Source organism: Poecile atricapillus, chromosome 30 (genome assembly GCF_030490865.1).
Source record: "Poecile atricapillus isolate bPoeAtr1 chromosome 30, bPoeAtr1.hap1, whole genome shotgun sequence".
NCBI classification, from domain to species: domain Eukaryota; kingdom Metazoa; phylum Chordata; class Aves; order Passeriformes; family Paridae; genus Poecile; species Poecile atricapillus.
This window is the reverse complement of record NC_081278.1, coordinates 3140986-3165664: the sequence shown is the minus strand read 5'-3', so window position 1 is coordinate 3165664 and position 24679 is coordinate 3140986. Positions and strand designations below refer to the sequence as shown.

At 49.4% G+C, this 24679-nt stretch overlaps 1 protein-coding gene and 1 pseudogene across 1 annotated transcript; one reads left to right on the top strand and one right to left on the bottom strand.

Annotated features, from left to right (window-relative positions):
* LOC131589891 (zinc finger protein 850-like) overlaps nt 1-24679 on the top strand; it is a 480942-nt pseudogene that overhangs the window by 61109 nt on the left and 395154 nt on the right.
* On the bottom strand, nt 2123-6314 carry LOC131589773 (zinc finger protein 70-like; the record flags this gene model as incomplete). The annotated part of the gene is given in 3 exon segments (XM_058859554.1): nt 2123-2192; nt 2194-2843; nt 6306-6314. Coding segments are annotated over 3 exon segments (729 nt in total), but the record flags the coding sequence as incomplete, so codon positions are not given.

Here is a 24679-nt window from a genome sequence, read left to right as displayed (position 1 = left end):
AGTAAAATATGAATACATGAGTTCAAGACTTAAAATAGCTAAGAAAGAGAGTAACAGAACAGAAGTGAGAGAGCTGGGAAAAGAGCATAAAGAAGAGAAGTAAAAAGAGCAGGAAAAAGAGCGTAGAAAAAGTGAGGCAAGAGAGACAAGAGAGCGTAGCAAGAGTGAAGCAAGAGAGACCAAGAGCAAGCAAGAGAGCATAGCAAAAGAGCGAGCTCTCCTTTACAATTGCTTATATAACCTATACATTGAATATTTTATTCCTTCACTAACCAATCATTCTAAGTATACTAATACAGTAACATTTGTGTGTGACCTATAGAAATCGCTGCTTTTGCATATTTTTAGTTATCTCAGGGTCCTTCAGACCTTTCCTTATAAGGCTGGGAAGAGGGGTCTTAGCTTAGTTTTATTGGGGGAAAGAATGTGTTCTGGCATACCAGACCGGCTTCTTTGAATTATTCAAACTGTTCTTTCATTTGTATTTCTTCCTGAGCCTTTCTGGCTAAGGAGTCATATTTATAATTTCTTTCTAATTCTACCTTCCCAACAAGTGTCACACCCGTGTCACAGCCTCACCTGCTGTGGTTCCTCTCCCAGGTGGGGTTTTTGGGGTGCCAGGGGCTTGGCAGCCACTTTGGGGCTGGAGCAGAGGCTGCAGTGGCTGGGCTGGGGCAGTGACTGCACCACCCATGCAGAACTTGTTCTGCCCCCCAAACACACCCTGGAGAAATCTGAGGCCATTCATCATTTCTCTGCTCTCCAGCACCAAGGCAACGCACTCTGGCTGCAGCTCTGAGCTCATGCCCATGGCAACTACCCCTGACAATGGGGCTCCATAGAGCTGCTCTCAGGAACCCCCCAAGAGCTGGGAAATGCCCCAAAACTGCCTCAGAAATGTGGGATACCCCAAAATCTCTTCAGGAATGTGGAATATCCAAAAACTCACTCAGTAACGGACATGCCCTCCCTTCATCATTCCCAAACTTTGGCTGTCTCATTGCAGGCCGCACCCCACATCCCCAATCCCAACCCCAACCCATCCCATCCCTGCTGGACATCAAGACCCCCTTCCCAAGCCTGATTTCCCCCATTTCACACCTCCCAAACTCCATCACACCTATCCTGCCCCACCCAATGCCCATGTCACACCCCTGATCTGCATCCCACTTCACCCAATCCCCTTCCAACCCCATTCCACCTGATGCCTTCAGAAGGCTGACCTAGAACAGAGGCTAGACAGAGTTAAGAATAAAGTTTATTAAAAGGCCTTAAAGGATACACCTTGGGCAGTACAAGAGCCTGCCCAGGGCTACACCCAAAATGGACCAAAAATGGTCAAAAAAAAACCCAACAAACCAACTCATCACGAGGTCTCAGATTTTTAGAAGTTTAGGTCCATCTGGATATTGGGGTTCATGGTCCAATTATAGCTTCAGATGATGAAGTCCTGTCCTTCTTGTTTTCTCTCTTCAGTCCACCCTTGTTTATGCTTTTGAGCCTGAAACTTGTAATGATTGTCCTTGGTATCAAGCTAGAAAAGGAATTGTTTTGTCTACCTACTCTGTGAAGAGAGCTCAGTAACAAAACAGGAAGTTCAAAAATACAAACCTAGACAGTGCAAAATATGAAAAATATGGAAGCTAAAACTTAAGGCATCACACCCTGAGGGGTTGTGGAATCCAATAGTTTCCAGTGGCACTGTGCAGTTTTCAGTGGCATTGAGTGGTTTTTAGGTGACAGATAAAACTCTCGTTGCTTTGAGTGCCAAAAAATGGAGAAAACTCCACCAAATAGCTCCACAACCCCCAAGTATTTCCCGGAATACCAGATTACCTTGAAGCACTAGTAAAGTGTGAGGCTCTAGATGCCTTTGATGAATTTGTAGACTTTTACCCCAATTTTGTGTGTTTTAAAGGGATGAAGATGAATCAAAAGATAATCGGAACAAAACAAAAGGACCACCAGCCCAGTGTCTTCCCAACACAGATCACTGGGAACGTGGGTCATCAGGGTTCTGCCCAACGTGGGTCCTCTGATGGGGGATGGAGTTGGGACAGCACACAAAGCTCTTCCTGCACTTGGGGCACTCGCAGAGCTTCCCTTACCGGTGCCTCTGTTGGTGTCTGGTCAAGTTAGAGCTCTGGGTGAAGCTCTTCCCACACTGGGGGCACTTGTAGAGCTTCTCCCCGGTGGGTGATGAGGTGAGAGTTTCGCTTGAAGCCCTTCCCGCACTCAGGGCAGCGGAAGGGCCTCTCCTCTGTGTGAATCCGCTGGTGCACGAGGAGAGTGGAGCTGATGCGAAACCTCTTCCCACACTGGAGACACTCATAGGGCCTCTCCCCAGTGTGGAGCATCTGGTGAATGGTCAGCTGGGACCTCTGGCTGAAGGTCATCCCACATTCCGCACACTCATAGGGCTGTTCCCCAGTGTGGGTCCTCTGGTGGATGGTCAGGTGGGAGCTGTTTCTGAAGCTCTTCCCACACTGGGGACACTCGTAGGGCCTCTCCCCAGTGTGGATCCGCCGGTGCCTGACGAGGGTGGAGTTGTGCTTGAAGCCCTCCCCACAGTCAGGGCAGCAGAAGAGCCTCTCATCTGTGTGAATCCGTTGGTGCACGAGGAGATGAGAGCTCCTCTGAAACCTCTTCCCACACTCAGAACACTCGTAGGACCTCTCCCCAGTGTGGATGTGCTGGTGACGGATGAGTTCGGAGTTGCAGCTGAAGCCCTTCCCACATTTGCCACACTCATAGGCCCATTCCCCAGTGTGGATCATCTGGTGGCGGATCAGTTTGCTGCTCCGGCTGAAGCTCTTCCCACACTCCAAGCACTTGTAGCGCTTCTCCCCATCCTGAAGCTGCTCATGGACCACCAGCTCAGAGCCCCGGCTGGATCTCCGGCTGCCTTCCCGGCACAGGGTGGGTCTTTCCTCCTCAGAGCACCCAGGGCTCGGTATGGATCCCCTCCTCCTGCGGGATCTCTGAAGATTTTCCTCCCCATTGGATTCCTGGAATGTGGAGCTGCTGAAGACAGCCTCTTCCATGAGGTTTTGCTGTGAGGATTTGTCCTCCCTGGTCTCCATCCTAAGTTCCTTGTCTGGGAGAGGAAGGATAAGGAGAGGATGGGATTTGCCTCTGTGCCAGAGGGAAGGGGAAGGAGATCCCCCCAGTGCGTCCCCGGCAGGATGGTATCAGCAGCGGGGTTGTCCTGCAGCCGGGGCCATGCTGGGCTGGGAGATGGAGCAGGAGAGAGGGGGAAAGGGGCACTGACTTCCTCCTCACCTGCCTGGGTGTCCCGGGGCATCTTCCTCTTCCTCGTAGCCTCCTCCTCCATTCGGACAAGGTCTGGGAATGAGAAATCCTGGTTTGGGAGAAAACAAGGAATGAGCACAATGAGTTTGAATGTCTCTTGGCCCAAGTCCCTCTCTAGAAGCCACTGGATATCTGAGGTGTCTTGGTTTGAAAGGAAAGGTGTTTGCTAAGGAGGGCAGAAGCCTCCACTGAAATTGATAAAAATGTAAGCAACAACCCCCTCTGAATTATTATAATCTTGATATCAAAGTGCTCTCAGATATAGATATAGGAATACGAATAGTTCTTTACTAAAGAAAGAAAAATGAAAATGCAGCAGGACAAAAAAAAAACAACAAAAAAACAACTCACTAAGAGAATCAGAATACAACCTGACACCCTGTTGGTCAGGGTGTTGGAAGCAGTCTGATTAAATGGTGGCTGCAGTCCGCATGGAGTGACAGATGTGGTTCTGTTGAAGCAATGATCCCATAGAAGGCTGTAGCTTACCTCTGAAGTTCCGGTGCTGTAGATGCGTCTTCTCTCTCCTCTGGGATACAAGTGGAGAAAGACTGCCTGTGGTGTTCTGATGCTCAGATTATATCCAGTAGGAATGTTTGGCTCCTCACCCTGGGTGGAGCATCTCACGATGGAATGATGTCATTTTATCAGTCATGCTGTGAGACTCAATGGCCCATTACCAGAAGCTATCCCCCTGGAGGGAGGATGGGTGGTGGGAGAGATAAAGAACACTGCCCCACCCAGTTTTAACAGCTGGCCCATTAACAGAAGACATCCCCCCCATTATGAAGGATGGGTGATGAAAGAGATAATGAAAACTGCCCCACCAGGTTTTAACAGATGGTGATAGAATGCATACTTTTGGTTACATCTTGCATTGCAACCCAAGACATGGGGTCCATAAAAATTTTACACCACCAAAATTCAGCCCTGAAAATGCCTTCCAGGTGTTCCCCATCTCTGTTTTCTCCCTTTTGGTGTTCAGGGTTTCCTCCTTGTCCCAGCTCCTTGGGGTCAAGTGTGTACTGGGGGTCCCCCGACTACTTGGTCCCTGACCTCTTCAGGCTTTTGGGAGTGCCAGGAATCTAAAAAGTTTCCCCTGTTTCCATCTCAACACTTAGGGATGCTGGAAGTTTTTGGGGTCCCAGGGTCCCTGCTCCCCTTATTCTCTTCTTGGGGGTGCAGGGGGTCCGTGGAGACTCCCCCCCCCTGCCCCTCTACAGGCTGTTGAGTGTCCCACCAATCGCGGCTCTCCCCCTCTCTGGGCTCCCCACTTTGGGGTCCTGGGGATCACAGAGCTCTGCTCCTCCAGGCTGCCTCTGCCAGCAGCAGCCACTGGGATCCCCCAATGTCCCCCCAAGGGGCCTTTTCCACTCAGCTTTGGAGTTCTTCATTCTCCAAACATCCCCCCCCGCCAAAACCCAACCCAGGAAGCCCCCAGGATATCTGGGCCGAGCTTGCCTTTCCCAGTCACCTGTGGGATGGTGGGGTGAAGATCCCACGGATGGGAGGCTGTGAATTCAGGGAATGCTCAGCTGGGATGTACTGGGCCTGAGATCATACTGGGATAAGAAGCACTTGACTGGGATTACTAGGAGTGTCTGGGAATGGCTATGGACATGCTGAGGCCAACTGGGATATACTGGGGGTGTCTGTGCCCATACTGGGGATGACTGGGTGTCGTGGTTTTAAACCAATAACTAAAAAAATTACTTATTTTTTGCTGTGAGATATGGATTAGAACAAGAGCAAAACAGGCTTAAAACTTAAAAGGAATAAAGACAGTTTATTAACAAACCACAAGAATAAGAACACCAGAATAAACTTCCAGAAAACCCCTTTATCTCTCACTACTTGACTATTTCTTTGTACACATGATAACATAGAGACAAAAAACAACTTTAGAACTTTGGTGGTCAAAAACAGTCTCAGTTCTTGCTAGAGTCTTTTCATCAGTCTTTGTAGAGAAACAGAAGTCTCTTTCTGCCAATTTATGGAGTTTCTCACAAGAAAACTATTTTTGTTATAGTTTTCTATTTCTCTAATGCCAGCTGCTCGGAAATCTGTTATCAGAGTTCACTCCTCCCACTTCACATCACTTCGAGGTGTGCATGGGTCAATGAGTCTAGAGATGCCATTTTAAGGATGAGTTATTCAAAGGCAGAAGTCCTCTTCATCTGTCTCTGTGAGCCTTCTTGGAAAACAGCTTTCCCTTTGCCCCCCCAAGGCTCCAAAATCTTCACTCTACCCATTTCCAGCAACCCACAGTATCACAACCACTCTCTCTTTTTCTCAAAAGACCACACTTTGAACACTCTATTCCTCCCATACTCTAGTCATGAATTAAAGGAGTCTTTTTAAACTACTGTTGTCCATCTCCATAGCTTTAACAGAAAGATATTTCAGCTGTAAGCATCTTCTTATTCTCTCTCCCTTATTTAAAACGTAACTCTTTTCCATACTGGGACCATACTGGCAGCAACTGTAACTGCACTCAGGATGACTGGGAGTGGCTGGGAGCAACTGGGATCAGGCTGGAAGCACCTGAGGAGTGACTGAGAGTGACTGGGATAGACAGGGAGAGACTGAAACCACAGTGCAGGTAAATGGGAGTACTGGAACCACACTGGATAATCATGGGAGCAGCTGTGCCCATGCTGGGGTCATACTGGGATCCTAGTGGAACTAACTGGGATCCTACTGGGAGCAAATGGAATGGAAAGGTGCTGGCTGTGACTGGAAGCATTCTGGAGGTGACTGGGAGCAACTGGGCCCATCCTGAGAGTGACAGGGAGTCACTCTGGCCATGACTGGAATCATGCTGGGAGGATCTGGGAGTGACTGGAACCATACTGCGAGTGACTGGGTGCAACAGCTCATACCTGAGAGTGACTGCGATTGTACTGGGAGTGACTGGGATCATCCTGGAAATGCTTTTCTGTAGATCTTCTGTCTTTCTGGTCTCTTTTTCTTCTCCTTCTTATCCTACATACCTGGAACATTTTTGGATATCTTAATGTTACCCAAAATCTTAAGGGTTAACACTTTTTAGGTTAAATGAGCTAAGTTGGTAAACTTAATGCTATGGTAAGAGTTGTATGTTCAGTTGGATGTTGTATTAAACCCTTTGCCATAGTTCCATGATTGTCTATATTCTGCCAGTTAAATTTTGTATCATTTTGATCTTTTTGCTCAGTTGGTCAGAGAATGGTGCCAGCATCACCGAGGTTGTGGGTTCAATCTTTGTGGGGCTATTCACTTAAGAGTTGGACTTGATGGTCCTTGTGGGTCCCTTCCTACCAAGAATATTCTTTGCATCTGTCCATTCTGAGAATATCTGGTTGGTGTTCCTCCTGTGCACTAAACTCAAGCACAGGAACCTTTGGTTACCACCAGCATTGAAGTGTTCTGGGGTGTTACAGCCCTGCAGACTCACAGTGGCCTCTTGTTTCCATAAGGCTCCAGAGTGTCCCACTGGTCCCTTGGTTCTATGGGCCCAAGAGTGCCAAAATGATCCCCTTGGTTCCACAACTTCCCACAGTGTCCCACTGGCCCCTTGGTACCATAAGGATCTGGAGTGTCACACAGGTTTATGGCATTTGTCCTTGCTGCCCTCATGTCCCACTGCCCCACAAAGAGCCCTGAGCCACCCGTGAGGGACAGACCCTGCTGTACCAGGCCTGGGCTCAGGGCTTGGCCTTTCTGCTTCCTCCAACCCAGCCAGGGCTTACTCAGCATTGCAGTCCCCTGCTCAGAGCCTTTGGCTCCCGGCAGTCCTGGCCTCCAGAATCTGCTCTCACCAGTGCCTGGGGAGCCTTTGGCAGTCCCTGTCCTCAGTGGGGCCGACTGAAGCTCCAAGGGTCTTGGAGTTTTGCTTCTGACTCCTTGAGCAGCTTCTTCAGCCTGAAGGAGGGACAAAAGTGGATCAGGAAAAATAGAAGGAACCACGAGGTTGAGCACTCTCTGAATTCATAGCCCCCTACTTGTGGGATCATCATCCCCCACCCCCCAATCCAACAGGTGCCTGGGGAGGGGGAGCTCGGCCCAGATATCCTGAGGGGTCCCTCAGGGGTTGGGTTTTTTGGGGAGGATGTTTGGAGAATGAAGAACTCCAGAGCTGAGTGGAAAATGCCCCTTGGGGGGATGCTGGGGGGTACCAGCATCCCTAAGTGAGAAGATAGAAATAGGGGGAACATTTCAAATTCCTGGCACTCCCAGCAGCCTGAAGAGGTCAGGGACCGAGTAGACAGGGGACCCCCAGTAAAAGCGTGACCCTCAGCAGCTGGGACAGGGAGGAAACCCTGAACACCAAAGGAGGGAGACCAGAGATGGGGAACTCCTGGAAGGCATTTTCAGGGCTGAATCTTGGTGTTTGGGAGGTTTTTATGGATCTCATGTCTTAGGTTGCAATGCAAGATGTAACCAGAAGTATGCATTCAATCACCATCTGTTAAAACCAGGGGGGGCAGTTTTCATTATCTCTTTCATTACCCATCCCTCATAATGGGGGGGATGTCTTCTGTTAATGAGCCAGCTGTTAAAACTGGGTGGGGCAGTGTTCTTTATCTCTCCCACCACCCATCCTCCCTCCAGGGGGATAGCTTCTGGTAATGGGCCATTGAGTCTCACAGCATGACTGATAAAATGACATCATTCCATCGTGAGATGCTCCACCCAGGGTGAGGAGCCAAACATTCCTACTGGATATAATCTGAGCATCAGAACACCACAGGCAGTCTTTCTCCACTTGTATCCCAGAGGAGAGAGAAGACGCATCTACAGCACCGGAACTTCAGAGGTAAGCTACAGCCTTCTATGGGATCATTGCTTCAACAGAACCACATCTGTCACTCCATGCGGACTGTAGCCACCATTTAATCAGACTGCTTCCAACACCCTGACCAACAGGGTGTCAGGTTGTATTCTGATTCTCTCAGTGAGTTGTTTTTTTGTTTTTTTTTTGTCCTGCTGCATTTTCATTTTTCTTTCTTTAGTAAAGAACTATTCGTATTCCTATATCAATATCTGAGAGCACTTTGATATCAAGATTATAATAATTCAGAGGGGGTTGTTGCTTACATTTTTATCAATTTCAGTGGAGGTTTCTGCCTTCCTTAGCAAACACCTTTCCTTTCAAACCAAGACACCTCAGATATCCAGTGGCTTCTAGAGAGGGACTTGGGCCAAGAGACATTCAAACTCATTGTGCTCATTCCTTGTTTTCTCCCAAACCAGGATTTCCCAATCCCAAACCTTGTCTGGATGGAGAAGGACGCTGTGAGGAAGAGGAAGATGCCCCGGGACACCCAGGCAGGTGAGGAGGAAGTCAGTGCCCTTTTCCCCCTCTCTCCTGCTCCATCTCCCAGCCCAGCATGGCCCCAGCTGCAGAACAACCCCGCTGCTGATACCATCCTGCCGGGGATGCACTGGGGGGATCTCCTTCCCCTTCCCTCTGGCACAGAGGCAAATCCCATCCTCTCCTTATCCTTCCTCCCCCAGACAAGGAACTTAGGATGGAGACCAGGGAGGACAAATCCTCACAGCAAAACCTCATGGAAGAGGCTGTCTTCAGCAGCTCCACATTCCAGGAATCCAATGGGGAGGAAAAGCTTCAGAGATCCCACAGGAAGAGGGGATCCAAACCCAGACCAGGGTGCTCTGAGGAGGAAAGACCCATCCTGTGTCCGGAAGGCAGCTGGAGATCCAGCCGGGGCTCTGAGCTGGTGGTCCATGAGCAGCTTCAGGATGGGGAGAAGCGATACAAGTGCTTGGAGTGTGGGAAGAGCTTCAGCCGGAGCAGCAAACTGATCCGCCACCAGATGATCCACACTGAGGGATTGCCCTACGAGTGTGGCAAATGTGGGAAGGGCTTCAGCTGCAACTCCGAACTCATCCGTCACCAGCGCATCCACACTAGGGAGAGGTCCTACGAGTGTTCTGAGTGTGGGAAGAGGTTTCAGAGGAGCTCTCATCTCCTCGTGCACCAACGGATTCACACAGATGAGAGGCCCTTCTGCTGCCCTGACTGTGGGGAGGGCTTCAAGCACAACTCCACCCTCGTCAGGCACCGGCGGATCCACACTGGGGAGAGGCCCTACGAGTGTCCCCAGTGTGGGAAGAGCTTCAGAAACAGCTCCCACCTGACCATCCACCAGAGGACCCACACTGGGGAACAGCCCTATGAGTGTGCGGAATGTGGGATGACCTTCAGCCAGAGGTCCCAACTGACCATTCACCAGATGCTCCACACTGGGGAGAGGCCCTATGAGTGTCTCCAGTGTGGGAAGAGGTTTCGCATCAGCTCCACTCTCCTCGTGCACCAGCGGATTCACACAGAGGAGAGGCCCTTCCGCTGCCCTGAGTGCGGGAAGGGCTTCAAGCGAAACTCTCACCTCATCACCCACCGGCGCAGCCACACCGGGGAGAAGCTCTACAAGTGCCCCCAGTGTGGGAAGAGCTTCACCCAGAGCTCTAACTTGACCAGACACCAACAGAGGCACCAGTAAGGGAAGCCCTATGAGTGCTCCAAGTGCAGGAAGAGCTTTGTGTGCTGTCCCAACTCCATCCCCCATCAGAGGACCCACGTTGGGCAGAACCCTGATGACCCACGTTCCCAGTGATCTGTGTTGGGAAGACACTGGGCTGGTGGTCCTTTTGTTTTGTTCCGATTATCTTTTGATTCATCTTCATCCCTTTAAAACACACAAAATTGGGGTAAAAGTCTACAAATTCATCAAAGGCATCTAGAGCCTCACATTTTACTAGTGCTTCAAGGTAATCTGGTATTCAGGGAAATACTTGGGGGTTGTGGAGCTATTTGGTGGAGTTTTCTCCATTTTTTGGCACTCAAAGCAACAAGAGTTTTATCTGTCACCTCAAAACCACTCAATGCCACTGAAAACTGCACAGTGCCACTGAAAACTATTGGATTCCACAACCCCTCAGGGTGTGATGCCTTAAGTTTTAGCTTCCATATTTTTCATATTTTGCACTGTCTAGGTTTGTATTTTTGAATTTCCTGTTTTGTTACTGAGCTCTCTTCACAGAGTAGGTAGACAAAACAATTCCTTTTCTAGCTTGATACCAAGGACAATCATTACACGTTTCAGGCTCAAAAGCATAAACAAGGGTGGACTGAAGAGAGAAAACAAGAAGGACAGGACTTCATCATCTGAAGCTATAATTGGACCATGAACCCCAATATCCAGATAGACCTAAACTTCTAAAAATGTGAGGCCTCATGATGAGTTGGTTTGTTGGGTTTTTTTTGACCATTTTTGGTCCATTTTGGGTGTAGCCCTGGGCAGGCTCTTGTACTGCCCAAGGTGTATCCTTTAAGGCCTTTTAATAAACTTTATTCTTAACTATGTCTAGCCTCTGTTCTAGGTCAGCCTTCTGAAGGCATCAGGTGGAATGGGGTTGGAAGGGGATTGGATGAAGTGGGATGCAGATCGGGGGTGTGACATGGGCATTGGGTGGGGCAGGATAGGTGTGATGGAGTTTGGGAGGTGTGAAATGGGGGAGATCAGGCTTGGGAAGTGGGTCTTGATGTCCAGCAGGGATGGGATGGGTTGGGGTTGGGATTGGGGATGTGGGGTGCGGCCTGCAATGAGACAGCCAAAGTTTGGGAATGATGAAGGGAGGGCATGTCCATTACTGAGTGAGTTTTTGGATATTCCACATTCCTGAAGAGATTTTGGGGTATCCCACATTTCTGAGGCAGTTTTGGGGCATTTCCCAGCTCTTGGGGGGTTCCTGAGAGCAGCTCCATGGAGCCCCATTGTCAGGGGTAGTTGCCATGGGCATGAGCTCAGAGCTGCAGCCAGAGTGCGTTGCCTTGGTGCTGGAGAGCAGAGAAATGATGAATGGCCTCAGATTTCTCCAGGGTGTGTTTGGGGGGCAGAACAAGTTCTGCATGGGTGGTGCAGTCACTGCCCCAGCCCTGGCACTGCAGCCTCTGCTCCAGCCCCAAAGTGGCTGCCAAGCCCCTGGCACCCCAAAAACCCCACCTGGGAGAGGAACCACAGCAGGTGAGGCTGTGACACGGGTGTGACACTTGTTGGGAAGGTAGAATTAGAAAGAAATTATAAATATGACTCCTTAGCCAGAAAGGCTCAGGAAGAAATACAAATGAAAGAACAGTTTGAATAATTCAAAGAAGCCGGTCTGGTATGCCAGAACACATTCTTTCCCCCAATAAAACTAAGCTAAGACCCCTCTTCCCAGCCTTATAAGGAAAGGTCTGAAGGACCCTGAGATAACTAAAAATATGCAAAAGCAGCGATTTCTATAGGTCACACACAAATGTTACTGTATTAGCATACTTAGAAAGATTGGTTAGTGAAGGAATAAAATATTCAATGTATAGGTTATATAAGCAATTGTAAAGGAGAGCTTGCTCTCTTGCTATGTGCTTGTTATAAGGGATTTTTTTTTTGAACTTGGGAGATTAATTAAAGTTGTTAGAGAGTTAATTGATATGTTTAATTATGTTGTAAGAGTGTTAAGATAATTGTTGAGTGTAGTTTTAGATGTTCGGGGTTGGTATTGGATTGGGGGTTGGGCAGATAAAATGGGGATTGGTAAGAGATATAAGAGGGCTTATGGGGACATGGAGTGGAACATTCAAGAACATGATGTCATCAACAGAGTGAGAAAGGATTGGAAGAAATATCCACCAATCATTCGACGCCCTGGGAAAATGATTGGACCAGGATGAACGTAGCTATGGACCAACCAGAGCCCAAGAAAGCAGCCAATCCTAAGACGGATCCAAAACAGACCAATCCAAGCCTGAGGGAGGGTATAAAATAGGGTGTTACACGTTAGCGGGGGCGTTTTCTTTCTTATCTTGTGGGGTTTTTTTTCTGTACTGTTCGTGAGTTCTTGTTTGATACATTGTTGCTGTCCCAGTCTGTAGCGTGTAGTACACGGGGCTAGCCTGTGTCTGCCTTCGGCTGCAGCTCAGTATTAATAAACAGGCCAGGTTTTAATTACACCAAAAAGTCTCGAGCCTCGTTTATAAGACTCTTCTTGCTTGCTCTTGGTCACTCTTGCTACGCTCTCTTGTCTCTCTTGCCTCACTTTTTCTACACTCTTTTTCCTGCTCTTTTTACTTCTTTATGCTCTTTTCCCAGCTCTCTCACTTCTGTTCTGTTACTCTCTTTCTTAGCTATCTTAAATCTAGAACTCATGTATTCATATTTTACTCCCTTTTGTATTGTTCCCTCTGAGCCTGCTTTGAGCTTCGTCTGCTGGTTCCTAGCAGGTTCTCTCTCTCTCCCACGCCCTGAAATAAACTACTAACATTTAACTTGATTATAGAGGTCTCTGCTGTGTCCCGGAACGTCCACACCCCGAAAGCGTCTCTTACAGACACTGACATGTGCCACAGCCCTGGAGCTCACAGCAGCTGAGATGGCGCTGGATCCAAGGCTGACTGTGGATCTCTGTCCCTCTCTCTTCTCTTGAATTCCTTTCCTCCAAATCTGTATAACTCGAAGTTGGACGGGTTAGAGTTTGCTTAGTCAGTGCTCTGTGAAGTGCTTTACTGTAATTCCATGTCACTTTATGATTTCCCGAGTACTTCATTCTCTAAATTTTGCAAGTAAAAGTTTGTTTCCCCCCTCCTGGGAAGTTTGTTGTTTTCTCCCATGCACTGCCCGAGGGGATCGAGGTACCTCAAGTCCCTTTCCAGCAGGGGCCGAGCGAACTTGGGGCACAGCACAGGGAACTGCAATGCTGAGCAAGCCCTGGCTGGGTTGGAGGAAGCAGAAAGGCCAAGCCCTGAGCCCAGGCCTGGCACAGCAGGGCCTGTCCCTCACGGGTGGCTCGGGGCTCTTTGTGGGGTAGTAGGACATGAGGGGCAGCAAGGACAAATGCCATAAACCTGCAAGCCCTGCCATCCTCCTCAGGGAGGGCCAAGGGAGGAGCAAAGACCTTCCTGGCGCTGTGCCCTGGGCCAGGAGGGATTGTGCCAGTGGAGTTGACCCTAAATTTCTTCTCCCAGGCAGCTTTAGGACACGGAACATGGAGAAGCCAGAGTCAACTCTCAGCTTTCCACAGTCTTCCAGTAGAATCCTGTGTGGGGAGCAGCTTGGGAGCAGGGTTTGTGTGTCAAGGGAGGGGAATTCAGAGCCCTTTTCTCCCCCATGGCCTGAGGGTCTGCATTTTCAATGGCCCTGCAGCTGCCAAAGGGGCCTTTTTCACCCAGCTGAGAACAGTTCTGCTGATAACCTGTCCTAAACTTGCTTTTCCTGCAAATGTGCCAATGAAGCCTCATTTTTTGCAGCCCCAGGTCTTGTGCACATGCAGATGTGAAAACTGAAGGATGGAAAGGATCTGCTGGGAGGAGTCCTCTTTTTCTTGTTTTTTTTGTGGTTTTAATTTTTTAATTTTTTTTTTTAATTGATTCCTGCTGGCAGCTCTGGGCAGAGCTGTGTAATTGTGTCTGACACTTGTCTGTGGCACTGTGCAGGTGGCCAAGGGGACCTTCCCTGAGCTGTCTGCAGAGGAATCCACAGCAGCCCAGGCCGGGGTTGCTCAGTGGCCGCTCAGTTCTGCTGACTGGACACGGTTCTGGATGCTTCCCTTGGAGCATCTCCAGGGAGAGAACGCTGGGGCTGCCCCGGCTGTGGTGTCACTGCCAGGGGAACACTGGGGCTGCCACAGCTCTGGTGTCACTGCCAGGGGAACACTGGGGCTGCCACAGCTCTGGTGTCACTGCCAGGGGAACACTGGGGCTGCCACAGCTCTGGTGTCACTGCCAGGGGAACGCTGGGGCTGCCACAGCTCTGGTGTCACTGCCAGGGGAACGCTGGGGCTGCCCCGGCTGTGGTGTCACTGCCAGGGGAACACTGGGGCTGCCCCACTCCTGCCCCACCGCATCAGCTCTGACAGCACCTCGAGGGGACACAAAGGCTGAGCCAAAGGGTGAGAATTGCACAAGGGGCTGAGCTGGGAGGGACCCATTGGGATCATTGAGTCCAGCCCCCAGGCCTGCATAGACACCCCAACAATCGCAGCCTGTGCATCCCTGGCAGCGCTGTCCAAAGGCTCCTGGAGCTGCAGCAGCCTCAGGGCCGTGCCCATTCCCTGGGGAGCCTGGGCAGTGCCCCAGCCCCCTGTGGGGGAAGAAGCTTTTGCTGATCTCCAGCCCAGCCCTGCCCTGGCCCAGCTCCAGCTGTTCCCTTGGGTCCTGTCCCTGCTCACCTGGGCAGAGATCAGAGCTTGCCCAGAGAATTTGTGGCTGCCCCTGGATCCCTGGAAGTGTCCAAGGCCAGGCTGGACAGGGCTTGGAGCAGCCTGGGATAGTGGAAGGTGTCCCTGCCCATGGCAGAGGGTGGAATGAGATGAACTTTAAGGTCACTTCCAAGCCAAGGCATTCTGTGATTCCGTGATTTTGGGAGAGATGCTGAACCTCTGGCTCAGCTTTATCTCCATGAATGTCTGGACCCAGCCGCAGCCATGGGTGGGATCATCTCCTCCTCCCTCTCACTGTGGCTGTAACTCACACAGGGACAGTGTTATAAATGAAATTGAAATTTGGACAACTAGGATAGGACTATTGAGTTAACAGCAGTTTAATAACCTGGAAAAAAATGATAAAATTTAGTGAGTTGAATACAAAAATACAATTCAATAAAATAATACAATTTAATGGATAGAATAGCAATTTGATATAGAAGGAACACAATTTAGTGAAAGATTACAATTTAGTGAATATATTCATATACATATATACATATATACATATATATATATGAAAATATATATATACGTATATATGAATGTAGCTTGCCTGTAATTAAGTATGATTAAAGCATAAGCAAGACTGACTGGGGTACGGGGAGGGCTTCACACCCAGCCTCATGTACAAAACAAAGCAATTCAAAGTAATCTTATATAGTCTATGCTTATAAATATTCATTCATGTTTCCAGTAAGTCTCCTCCAATTTATGATTCTTTAACTTTACATCACTCTTCTTCATGGAGCATGCTTCACTTGTTGCTAGGGGGTCTTCAGTCTTTTTTCGGTGGTCTTTTGGATGAAGGCTTACACTCATCCTTGTTGTCCTCTGGATAACCTCACAGGTTGCACGTGCGTCCTAAGCGTTGTGTTATGTAAGTTTTATATTTTATAATTTTCAGGCCTTATGCCTAAAGTCGTTTGTTTATCCATCTCATGGTCGATTTTGTTTTAGGACATTTATTATCTCAAAACTACATTCTGTACCTTAATTTTAACATGTAACATCTGTAGAGGGGTCCATCTGCCTTGTAACACCAATTCCCTTGATTGCTTCTAATAATAACTTTCCAAGTAGTTACAATTTAGTTAGCACAAATCATTTCCATTTATTACAGGAGGGTGTGAAAACAGGAGCATTGTTTGGTGTGGCCTCCTCTCTGCCTTTCACACCTTTCAGTGCTTTGACCCAGCAAAGAGCTTTCTCCAAGAGTCCAATGAAGCAGCTGTTCCTGCTCCCAGGTCTGGCTTTTTCTAATCTCTGACCCTGACTGGTTTTGTCCCTCTTGCTGTGCCCTCTGTTCGCCCAGGGGCCCTGCCCCAGGCTGAGGGATCAGATCCAGGCACTGCTGCTGCTCCCTCGGGACCAGCCCCAGTTTGGTTGTTGCTGTCAGTGCCAGCAGAAGCCGTGGCTGGAGTAGCGGGTGCTGACAGTGCCCCAAGGCCCGGGGCTGGAGGGGTCCCTGGGCTGAAGCTGGGAGGGAGCTGCCCCCAATGCCACTGCCTAAAGCCAATCACATTTTTTGTTTTAGTAACCAATTGCTCCCTGTCCCAATTTTTCACATCAAGTCCATCTTAGGCGGAGGGAGGTGACTAACAAATTAACCAAGGAAAGATAATAAAATACTTTCCCCTAAAGTTTTCCTATAGCCCCCACAGAGGAAGCTGCAGGAGAAATACCTGGGCCTGCATAGGGACAGCACCAGCCCCACAAGGCAGCAGCTGCACAATCGGCCTCAGAACTGAATCCTGCCAATTCTGCCTTTTTACAACAAAACACACAAAAAGCAGAGGGGCATGGTGAGACACAAACTTGGAAGAATTTAAGATTATAGAGAAGCTGAGGCCTTAATTAAAAACAAGCCTTGCTAACTCTAATTAAAATCAACAGATGGTCCTTGCTAAAATTAAAGGTAGATAGAGAGGCCTTGCTAAAATAGAGGTTAAGCATTGCTAATAAGTAATTGTCAACTTTATGCTTGTTCAGTTGGGCTTATAATGAGAAATAAAGTATCTGGTAAAGAACTTCAAGAACATAAGACAGTTGCAAATCAGAAACTCCTTGAAGATATGAAACAAGGAGCCCAGCCAAGGGTCCATTTGTCACTTCGCATTGAAAAGGTAGAAAGGTCAGAACGAGGAAGAGCCATATCCCTTCCTCCTTTCTATGACCCCTCCTCATAAAAAGTCCACCGATCCATTTCAAGGATCAAACTACCCATGCTTAATTGCTTTTTTTCTGAAGTAGCACAGGAAGTGAAAAGTTGGTGGGAACTGGGTCATGAATATGTATTTGTATTCAATACTTCTGTCAATAAAAAGCCTGTATTCACCTGTGCTCAGGGCCGTGTGTATTAAGGGGTGACCTGACACATCAGCCCATCACTGCGAATAAACATACACTTTTTAACCCTAAAACAGTTAAAGAGTCTTTGTCTGTCTCAGTTGGATATTGATACCAGATCATATCCATATTTTAGTAAATCAGCCTTAAAATGAATCCAAAAATTGCATGTGGAAAAAGGAAAAGAACTTGTGGGTTTGGGAAGACGAGGATGGATTTTGTTAACAGCACATAGGAAAAAGCACCAACAGAAGGAACAATTGTTTTTGGAACACTCCCATGTGGAGTGACAGAAGAAGGTTATAGCCTTGAGCTGAGATTTGTTTGTGCAAATGAAACAACAACAACAAGAACAATGATGATAATAATTATAATAATGATGATAATGATGATAATGATAATGATAATAATATAACACAATGATATATATTTATATACATAATAATAAATAGATAATGTGAAATAATGTTGACAGTACTGATTTGTGAGCTTTGGCTGCTCACTGTAACACTAAATACCCTACAAAAAAGAACTGGCAAAGACCCAAATGTCAGTGGTAAACTGCAAATTTTATACAAAGAATAAAGGAGGAAGGAGTGAAATTGGCTGTTTTTATAGGGTTTGGTGATACTATGATGTGGAATGCTTTGTCTGTTCCTGTGAAAAACACAGGGATTAAGACTGCTGGGTTTTTCATGTATCAGACTATCTACAAGCTGCAGGATTGGTTGAACAGGTGAAGGAGTTGTTAAAAGAGAAGTTCATGAAATGAGGAGATGGGAACCTGTCCTGGTGAAGAACCCATCTCCCAGATGTGTTCCATGCCCTTAACAATGGGCCCACTGGGGAAATGGAAACCCCTGGGTGTGCAGGGCTGCACCCAATTTGCAAACACAACCATGGACAGTGAGACTTGGACTGCCTGGGAAATTGTTCTGGGTGTGATGGCCCCTGACAGGGCCACCCCAGAGGCTGCAGGGCTGGACCTTCATGCACTGGAATTCATTAGGAAAAAGCAGAAGCAAATGAAAGTTAACAATAGAAGAATAGGAATTCAGATTCCTCCAGGACGCTTTGGTTTGGTAACTGCTCACTTGAGCTTGGCCTTGCAAAGTGTTGATGTCACGGGAGGAGGAATTGATGCAGATTATCAAGGAGAAATTGAAGTAAGTCTTTATGTTAAACAATAATGAACAAGATTTGGTTTTCCAACACCATGGCAGGGTAGTACAATTATTAATATTGCAGTATTAAAAACAATTGTGAAAGAAGGACATCCACCTCCAATCACCTCTGTTCATGGAGATAAAGAGTTTGGACCCAGCAGTCCTAATAATGGAGCCAGAGTGTGGGTCCAGAGTCCAAATGACCCTCCAGAGGCAGCTGAAGGAACAGCTCTGGGGAAAGACAACACTGTTTGAATCCTGAAACCTGGGCAGGAACAATGGGAGTATGTCCCTGCAGCCAAGTGTTCTCTGACACAACAAGCTGATGTTATGGGATATTGTTTTACAGATGCTGCCAGACCAAATCTCCCTGTTTGCCCCAACGACCCCTTTGGACAATGCTCTGATCCACGGGGCTCCATGTGAAGGCTGATGTGACACTGAGGGACTTCCACACCAATTCCAGCCAGGAGCTGGAAATTGGGATCCTCTCCCCTTCGGCTGGACATGCCAGGTCCCAGTCCCTGACGGGCACCCAGGCTCCTGGCTGGAATTGGTGTAGAAGTCCCTCAGTGTCACATCAGCCTTCACATGGAGCCCCGTGGATCAGAGCATTGTCCAAAGGGGTCGTTGGGGCAAACAGGGAGATTTGGCCTGGCAGCATCTGTAAAACAATATTGACTTGTTCTGGCAGAGAACACTTGGCTGCAGGGATATATTTCCATGCTCCATGCTCAGGTTTCAGGATTCAAAGAGTGTTGTCTTTCCCCAGAGCTGTTCCTTCAGCTGCCTCTGGAGGGCCATTTGGCCTCTGAACCCACACTCTGGACCAATTATTAGGACTGGTGCGTCCAAACCTTTTATCTCCACAAACAGTGCTGACTGGAGGTGGATCTCCTTCTTTCACAATCGCTTTTAAACTGCAATATCAATATTTGTGATAACCTGTCATGGGGTTGAATCATCCAATGTTCTTCATCCATTTTTAACAGAATTTCTTTAATTTCTCCTTGATAATCTGCATCAATTCCTCCTCCCATGACATCAACACTTTGCAAGGCCAAGCTACAGTGAGCAGTTACCAAACCAAAGCGTCCTGGAAGAATCTGAATTCCTATTCTTCTGTTGTTAACTTTCATTTGCTTCTGCTTTTTCCTAATTCCAGTGCATGAAGGGCCAGCCCTGCAGCCTCTGGGGTGGCCCTGTCAGGGGCCATCACACCCAGAACAATTTCCCAGGCAGTCCAAGTCTCACTGTCCATGGTTGTGTTTGCAAATTGGGTGCAGCCCTGCACACCCAGGGGTTTCCATTTCCGCAGTGGGCCCATTGTTAAGGGCATGGAACACATCTGGGAGATGGGTTCTCCACCAGGACAGGTTCCCATCTCCTCATTTTATCAACTGCTCTTTTAACAACTCCTTCACCTGTTCAACAAATCCTGCAGCTTGTAGATAGTCTGGTACATGAAAAACCCAGCAGTCTTAATCCCTGTGTTTTTCACAGGAACAGACAAAGCATTCCACATCATAGTATCACCAAACCCTATAAAAACAGCCAATTTCACCCCGTCCTCTTTTATTCCTTGTATACAATTCACAAAGTTTACCATTGACATTTGGGTCTTTGCCATTTCTTTTTTGTAGGGTGTTTACTGTTACAGTGAGCAGCGAAAGCTCACAAATTGGTATTTTCAGCATTATTTCACATTATTGATTTTTAGTTACTTATATAAATATATATTATTGTGTTATATTATTGTTATTTCTATTGTTATTGTTATTATTTGTCTTGGACGGACAAACCTGAGCTCAAGACTAAAACCTTTTTCTGTCCCTTCATGTGGGAGCATTCCAAAAACAACTGTTCCTTCCGTTGGTGCTGTTAACAAAATCCATCCTCCTCTTCCCAAACCCACAAGTTCTTTTTCTTTTTCCATATGCAATATTTGAATGCATTTTAAGACATCCTGCGGTTCAGGCTCTTTTAACCGACTGCCCCACTGCTCGCACGGTGCTGCGACCTCAGCCCCACTCCAGAGCCAGTGAACTCTGGGGAGGGCTTCCCTTCTGGGAATTTCAGATGAAACTGATTCCTTACATTTACATTTAAAAAGTGGTATTTTGTTGGGATCTGGCCAGACTTTGCCAATTTTGTTTCACCAGTGGGCAGGGTCAGCACCAAAGGCACAAACACCACCTGAAGGAGTCAGTGTCACTTACTGCAGCTCCAAGCAGCAAAGGATCACAAAAGGAGCAGCTCAGCAATGCACCCAATCATCACTGCCAAAGATTGCCTGCAGGGATTAACAAAGATCCAGTTGCCCTCAGACTTTGCCATCCCCAGATCCACCCATCAGCTGGGGAAGCTGTCACAGCCAAGGACTGGAGAGCCACTCCTGGACACTGGGAAATCCTGCAGGTGCCTCCAGCCACAGGTGAGCCTCAACCCCCGCTGTGAGAGAGGGCCCAGCTTTGATAGTGCTGAATAAACAAACTGACAGCACTTCTGGTGTGGGAACATCTGCTTTCACCCTCCTCCTGGGTCCCTAGCAAAGCCTGGCCAGGCCTCAAGGAGGAACCAAGGGAGTTGACTCTGACCATACACCCCAAACAAGGCCAGATGTCGGATTTCATGGCCTTGTCTGGCTTCTAAACACAGAAAGGTCAATCCATGCTTCATTGATGAGTGGATACATCTATCACAGTGCTAATGACCATGCATATTTCAGTAATGAGCAGATAGACAGATAACCTTTGGTTGGAAGGTTCATCCAGAGGTCACCTTAGGCTCGGGGCCTGTTGTTCAGGCCTCACTCAGGGCCTGTTGTTCAGACCTTGGCACTTCAGGGACGAGGTTTAGTGCTGGGCTTGACACTGCTGGGTGACTGGCTGGACTGGATGAGCTCAGAGGTCTTTTCCAGCAGAATGGATTCTATAATTGCAGGATTCTATCTGCTGCATTCAGCTAGCTCCATTACTTAGCAGCATTACTTTGGTCCAAAAGCCCCCTCTTGCTCAGCTCTTGTGGCCTAAGGCTTCAGCTCCTTCAGCTCCTGGTGCTGAGCTGCTCACGCTGAATGAGATGACTCAGAGAGAAGAACAGAGTTCATCCAATTCCTTCTGGGACACAGAGAGGGGAGGTGTGAAAACAGGAGCATTGTTTGGTGTGGCCACTTCTCTGCCCTTCACACCTTTCAGGGCTTTGAAGCAGCCAAGAGCTTTCTCCAGGAGTTCAATGAAGCAGCTGTTCCTGCTCCCAGGTCTGGCTCTTCCCACTCTCTGACCTTGACTGGTTTTGTCCCTCTTGCTGTGCCCTCTGTTCCCCCAGGGCTCGGTGGCTGCTGCCCAGGACTGTGGGACTGGCACAGAGCAAGGGGTCGAGCCCCTCTTTTCTGTGCCCTTGGAGCTGCCTGGTCACAGCAGCCTTTTCCATCTGGAAGCTCCACATGGAGAGGGAGTCTCCAGCTCTGTTCCTGGCGCAAGGTGCAGGAGCCCAGGGCTGCCATCTCAAGTCCCTGCTGGCACTGAGGGCTCCCAGGTGCCTCAGGCTGCTGTGAGACCGCTGCACAGGGAGGGAAGCATGGCAGAGGCTGCACTGAAAGTCAGCTCCATGTGCTGCTGTTGGTACTGCTGGTGTGGCTGCTGTTGCTGCTGCTACTGGTGCTGCTGCTGCTGGTGCCACTGGTGCTGCTGCTGGTACTGCTGGTGCTGGTGCTGCTGGTGCTGGTGCTGGTGATGCTTCTGGTGCTGCTGGCACTGCTGCTCCTGCTGCTGCTGGTACTGCTGGTGCTGCTGCTGCTGGTGCTGCTGCTGGTGCTGCTGCTGCTGGTGCTGCTGGCACTTCTGGTACTGCTGCTGCTGGTGCTGATGCTGCTGGTGCTGGTGATGCTTCTGGTGCTGCTGCTGGTGGTGCTGCTGGTGATGCTGATGTTGGTGATGCTTCTGGTGCTGCTGCTGCTGCTGCTGGTGGTCATGGTGCTGCTGCTGCTGCTGGTGGTGGTCATGGTGCTGCTGCTGCTGCTTCTGATGCTGCTGGCACTGCTGGTGCTGCTGGCACTGCTGCTGGTACTGCTGCTTCTGCTGCTGGTGATGCTGGTGCTGCTTCTGGTGCAGCTGCTGCTGCTGGTTCTGGTGCTGCTGGCACTGCTGCTGCTGGCACTGCTGGTGCCACTGCTGCTGCTGCTGCTGGTACTGCTGGTGCTGCTGGTGCTGCTGGTGCTGGTGCTGCTGGTGATGCTGATGTTGGTGATACTTCTGGTGCTGCCGCTGCTGGTGCTGGTGGTCCTGGTGCTGCTGCTGCTGGTGCTGGCGGTGATGCTGGTATTGCTCATGCTGCTTCTGGGGCAGCTGCTGCTGCTGGTATTGCTACTGCTGGCACTGCTGCTGCTGGTACCGCTGCTGCTTCTACTGCTGCTGTTGTTGCTGCGGAAACTGCTGTTGCTGCTGGTGCTGCTGCTGCTGGTGCTGCTGGCACTTCTGGTGCTGCTGCTGCTGGTACTGCTGCTGGTACTGCTGGTGCTGCTGGTGCTGCTGGTGATGCTTCTGCTGCTGTTGCTGCTGCTGCTGATGTTGGTAAAGCTTCTGGTGCTGCTCCTGCTGGTGCTGGTCCTGCTGATGTTGGTGATGCTTCTGGTGCTGCTGCTGGTGGTGCTGGTGCTGCTGCTGCTTCTGATGCTGCTGGTGGTGCTGTTGCTGCTGCCAGTGGTGCTGCTGGTGGTGCTGCTGCTGCTGGTGCTGCTGGCACTTCTGGTGCTGCTGCTGCTTGTGCTGCTGCTGCTGCTGCTGCTGCTGGTGGTGCTGCTGCTGCTGCTGGTGGTGGTGCTGCTGCTGGTGGTCCTGGTGCTGCTGCTGGTGGTCCTGGTGCTGCTGCTGCTGCTTCTGATGCTACTGGCACTGCTGGTGCTGCTGGCACTGCTGCTGGTACTGCTGCTGCTGCTGCTGCTGCTGGTGATGCTGGTGCTGCTGCTGCTGGTGGTGATGCTTCTGCTGCTGCTGTTGTTGCTGCTGAAACTGCTGTTGCTGCTGGTGCTGGTACTGCTGCTAATGTTGGTGATGCTTCTGGTGCTGCTGCTGGTGCTGCTCCCCGGTGCTACTGGTGCTGCTGGTGCTGGTGCTGCTGTTGGTGCTGGTGTTGCTGATGTTGGTGATGCTTCTGGTGCTGCTGGTGCTGGTGGTCCTGGTGCTGCTAGTGCTGCTTCTGATGCTGCTGGCACTGCTGGTGCTGCTGGCACTGCTGCTGGTACAGCTGCTGCTGCTGCTGGTGATGCTGGTGCTGCTGCTGCTGGTGCTGGTGGCGAAGCTGGTATTGCTCGTGCTGCTTCTGGTGCAGCTGCTGCTGCTGGTTCTCCTGCTGCTGGTACTGCTGCTGCTGGTGCTGCTGGTGCTGACACTGCTGGTGCCACTGCTGCTGGTGCTGCTGCTGTTGTGGCTGCTGCTGCTGCTGCTGCTGCTGGTGCGATCATTTTTCCAGCACTGCCCCAGACTGAGGGATCAGATCCAGGCACTGCTGCTGCTCCCTCGGGACCAGCCCCAGTTTGGTTGTTGCTGTCAGTGCCAGCAGAAGCTGTGGCTGGAGCAGTGGGTGCTGACAGTCCCCAAGGCCCGGGGCTGGAGAGGTCCTTGGGCTGGGGCTGGGAGGGAGCTGCCCCTTGTTCTCCCTCTGCCTCACGCAGAGCTGGGCCGGGCACAAGTGGGGCAGCAGAGCCAACAGGGAGCCTGCGAGTCTCTTCCAGCTGTGCCTGCTCAGAGTTTGGCCTTGGAGCTTCAGGTGGGCAAAGGCAGCTGCTCTGCTCCCTCTGCGTGTTCCCGTGTTCAGCAGTGCTGCTCCATCAGTCTGTGCCCAGCAACGGGGAAAAGCCTCAGCCCTGCAGGGCCAGGAGCTGCCAGGCTCTGCCTGAGCAGCTCAGCCAGCGGGAAGGGAGCTGCCCCACACAGGAACCAAGAGCAAAGGACACTTCTTTTTCATAGCATGATTTCTGTTTTAAGGGGAAAAATGTGGAAAAAGAAAAAATCTTCTAAAAAATGTGAAAAATAAAAAGTGTGCAGTGAAAAATCTTCTATAACTTGGAATTAAGGCGTAATTGGTCTTTTGAAACATAAAACTCAGTTATTTACTTTGTAAACATGCTGATGGCATGATGCATCTTACTGGCCTCAGGAACCTTTTTGAAAAAATTTTTGGGGTTTGATTCCAATATTGTTCTTTTAAATTGTGGTGAAATTGGAGTGAAGCAAGAAGAAACTGCTTTGCGCCTTGCCAGCTCCAAGCAGCACTGGGAATCTAAACTCTGTCAAACCCCAAATCCTTTAGAAGATGCCCTTCCTTCTCACCCTGTGAATGAGCTGCACATTCCCTTTCAAACATTCAGGGGTTTCTTAAAGATGCAAAGTCCCACTTAGAGCTTTTTGCGCTGGTTTGGAAGTGCAGAAGGGCGATTCTTCATTCATCAGCTCCAGACTGCACTGCCTCAGGAACACAGCAGTGGCACTTCTAGAGGAGGAAGAGAGTGCAATTGCACAATTCCAGCCAAAAAGAAAGGAAGAGTGGGACATAGAAAACATCCTGTGCAGATGCAGGCATTCAGCTGGGACTGTGGAGAGTTTGGCTTC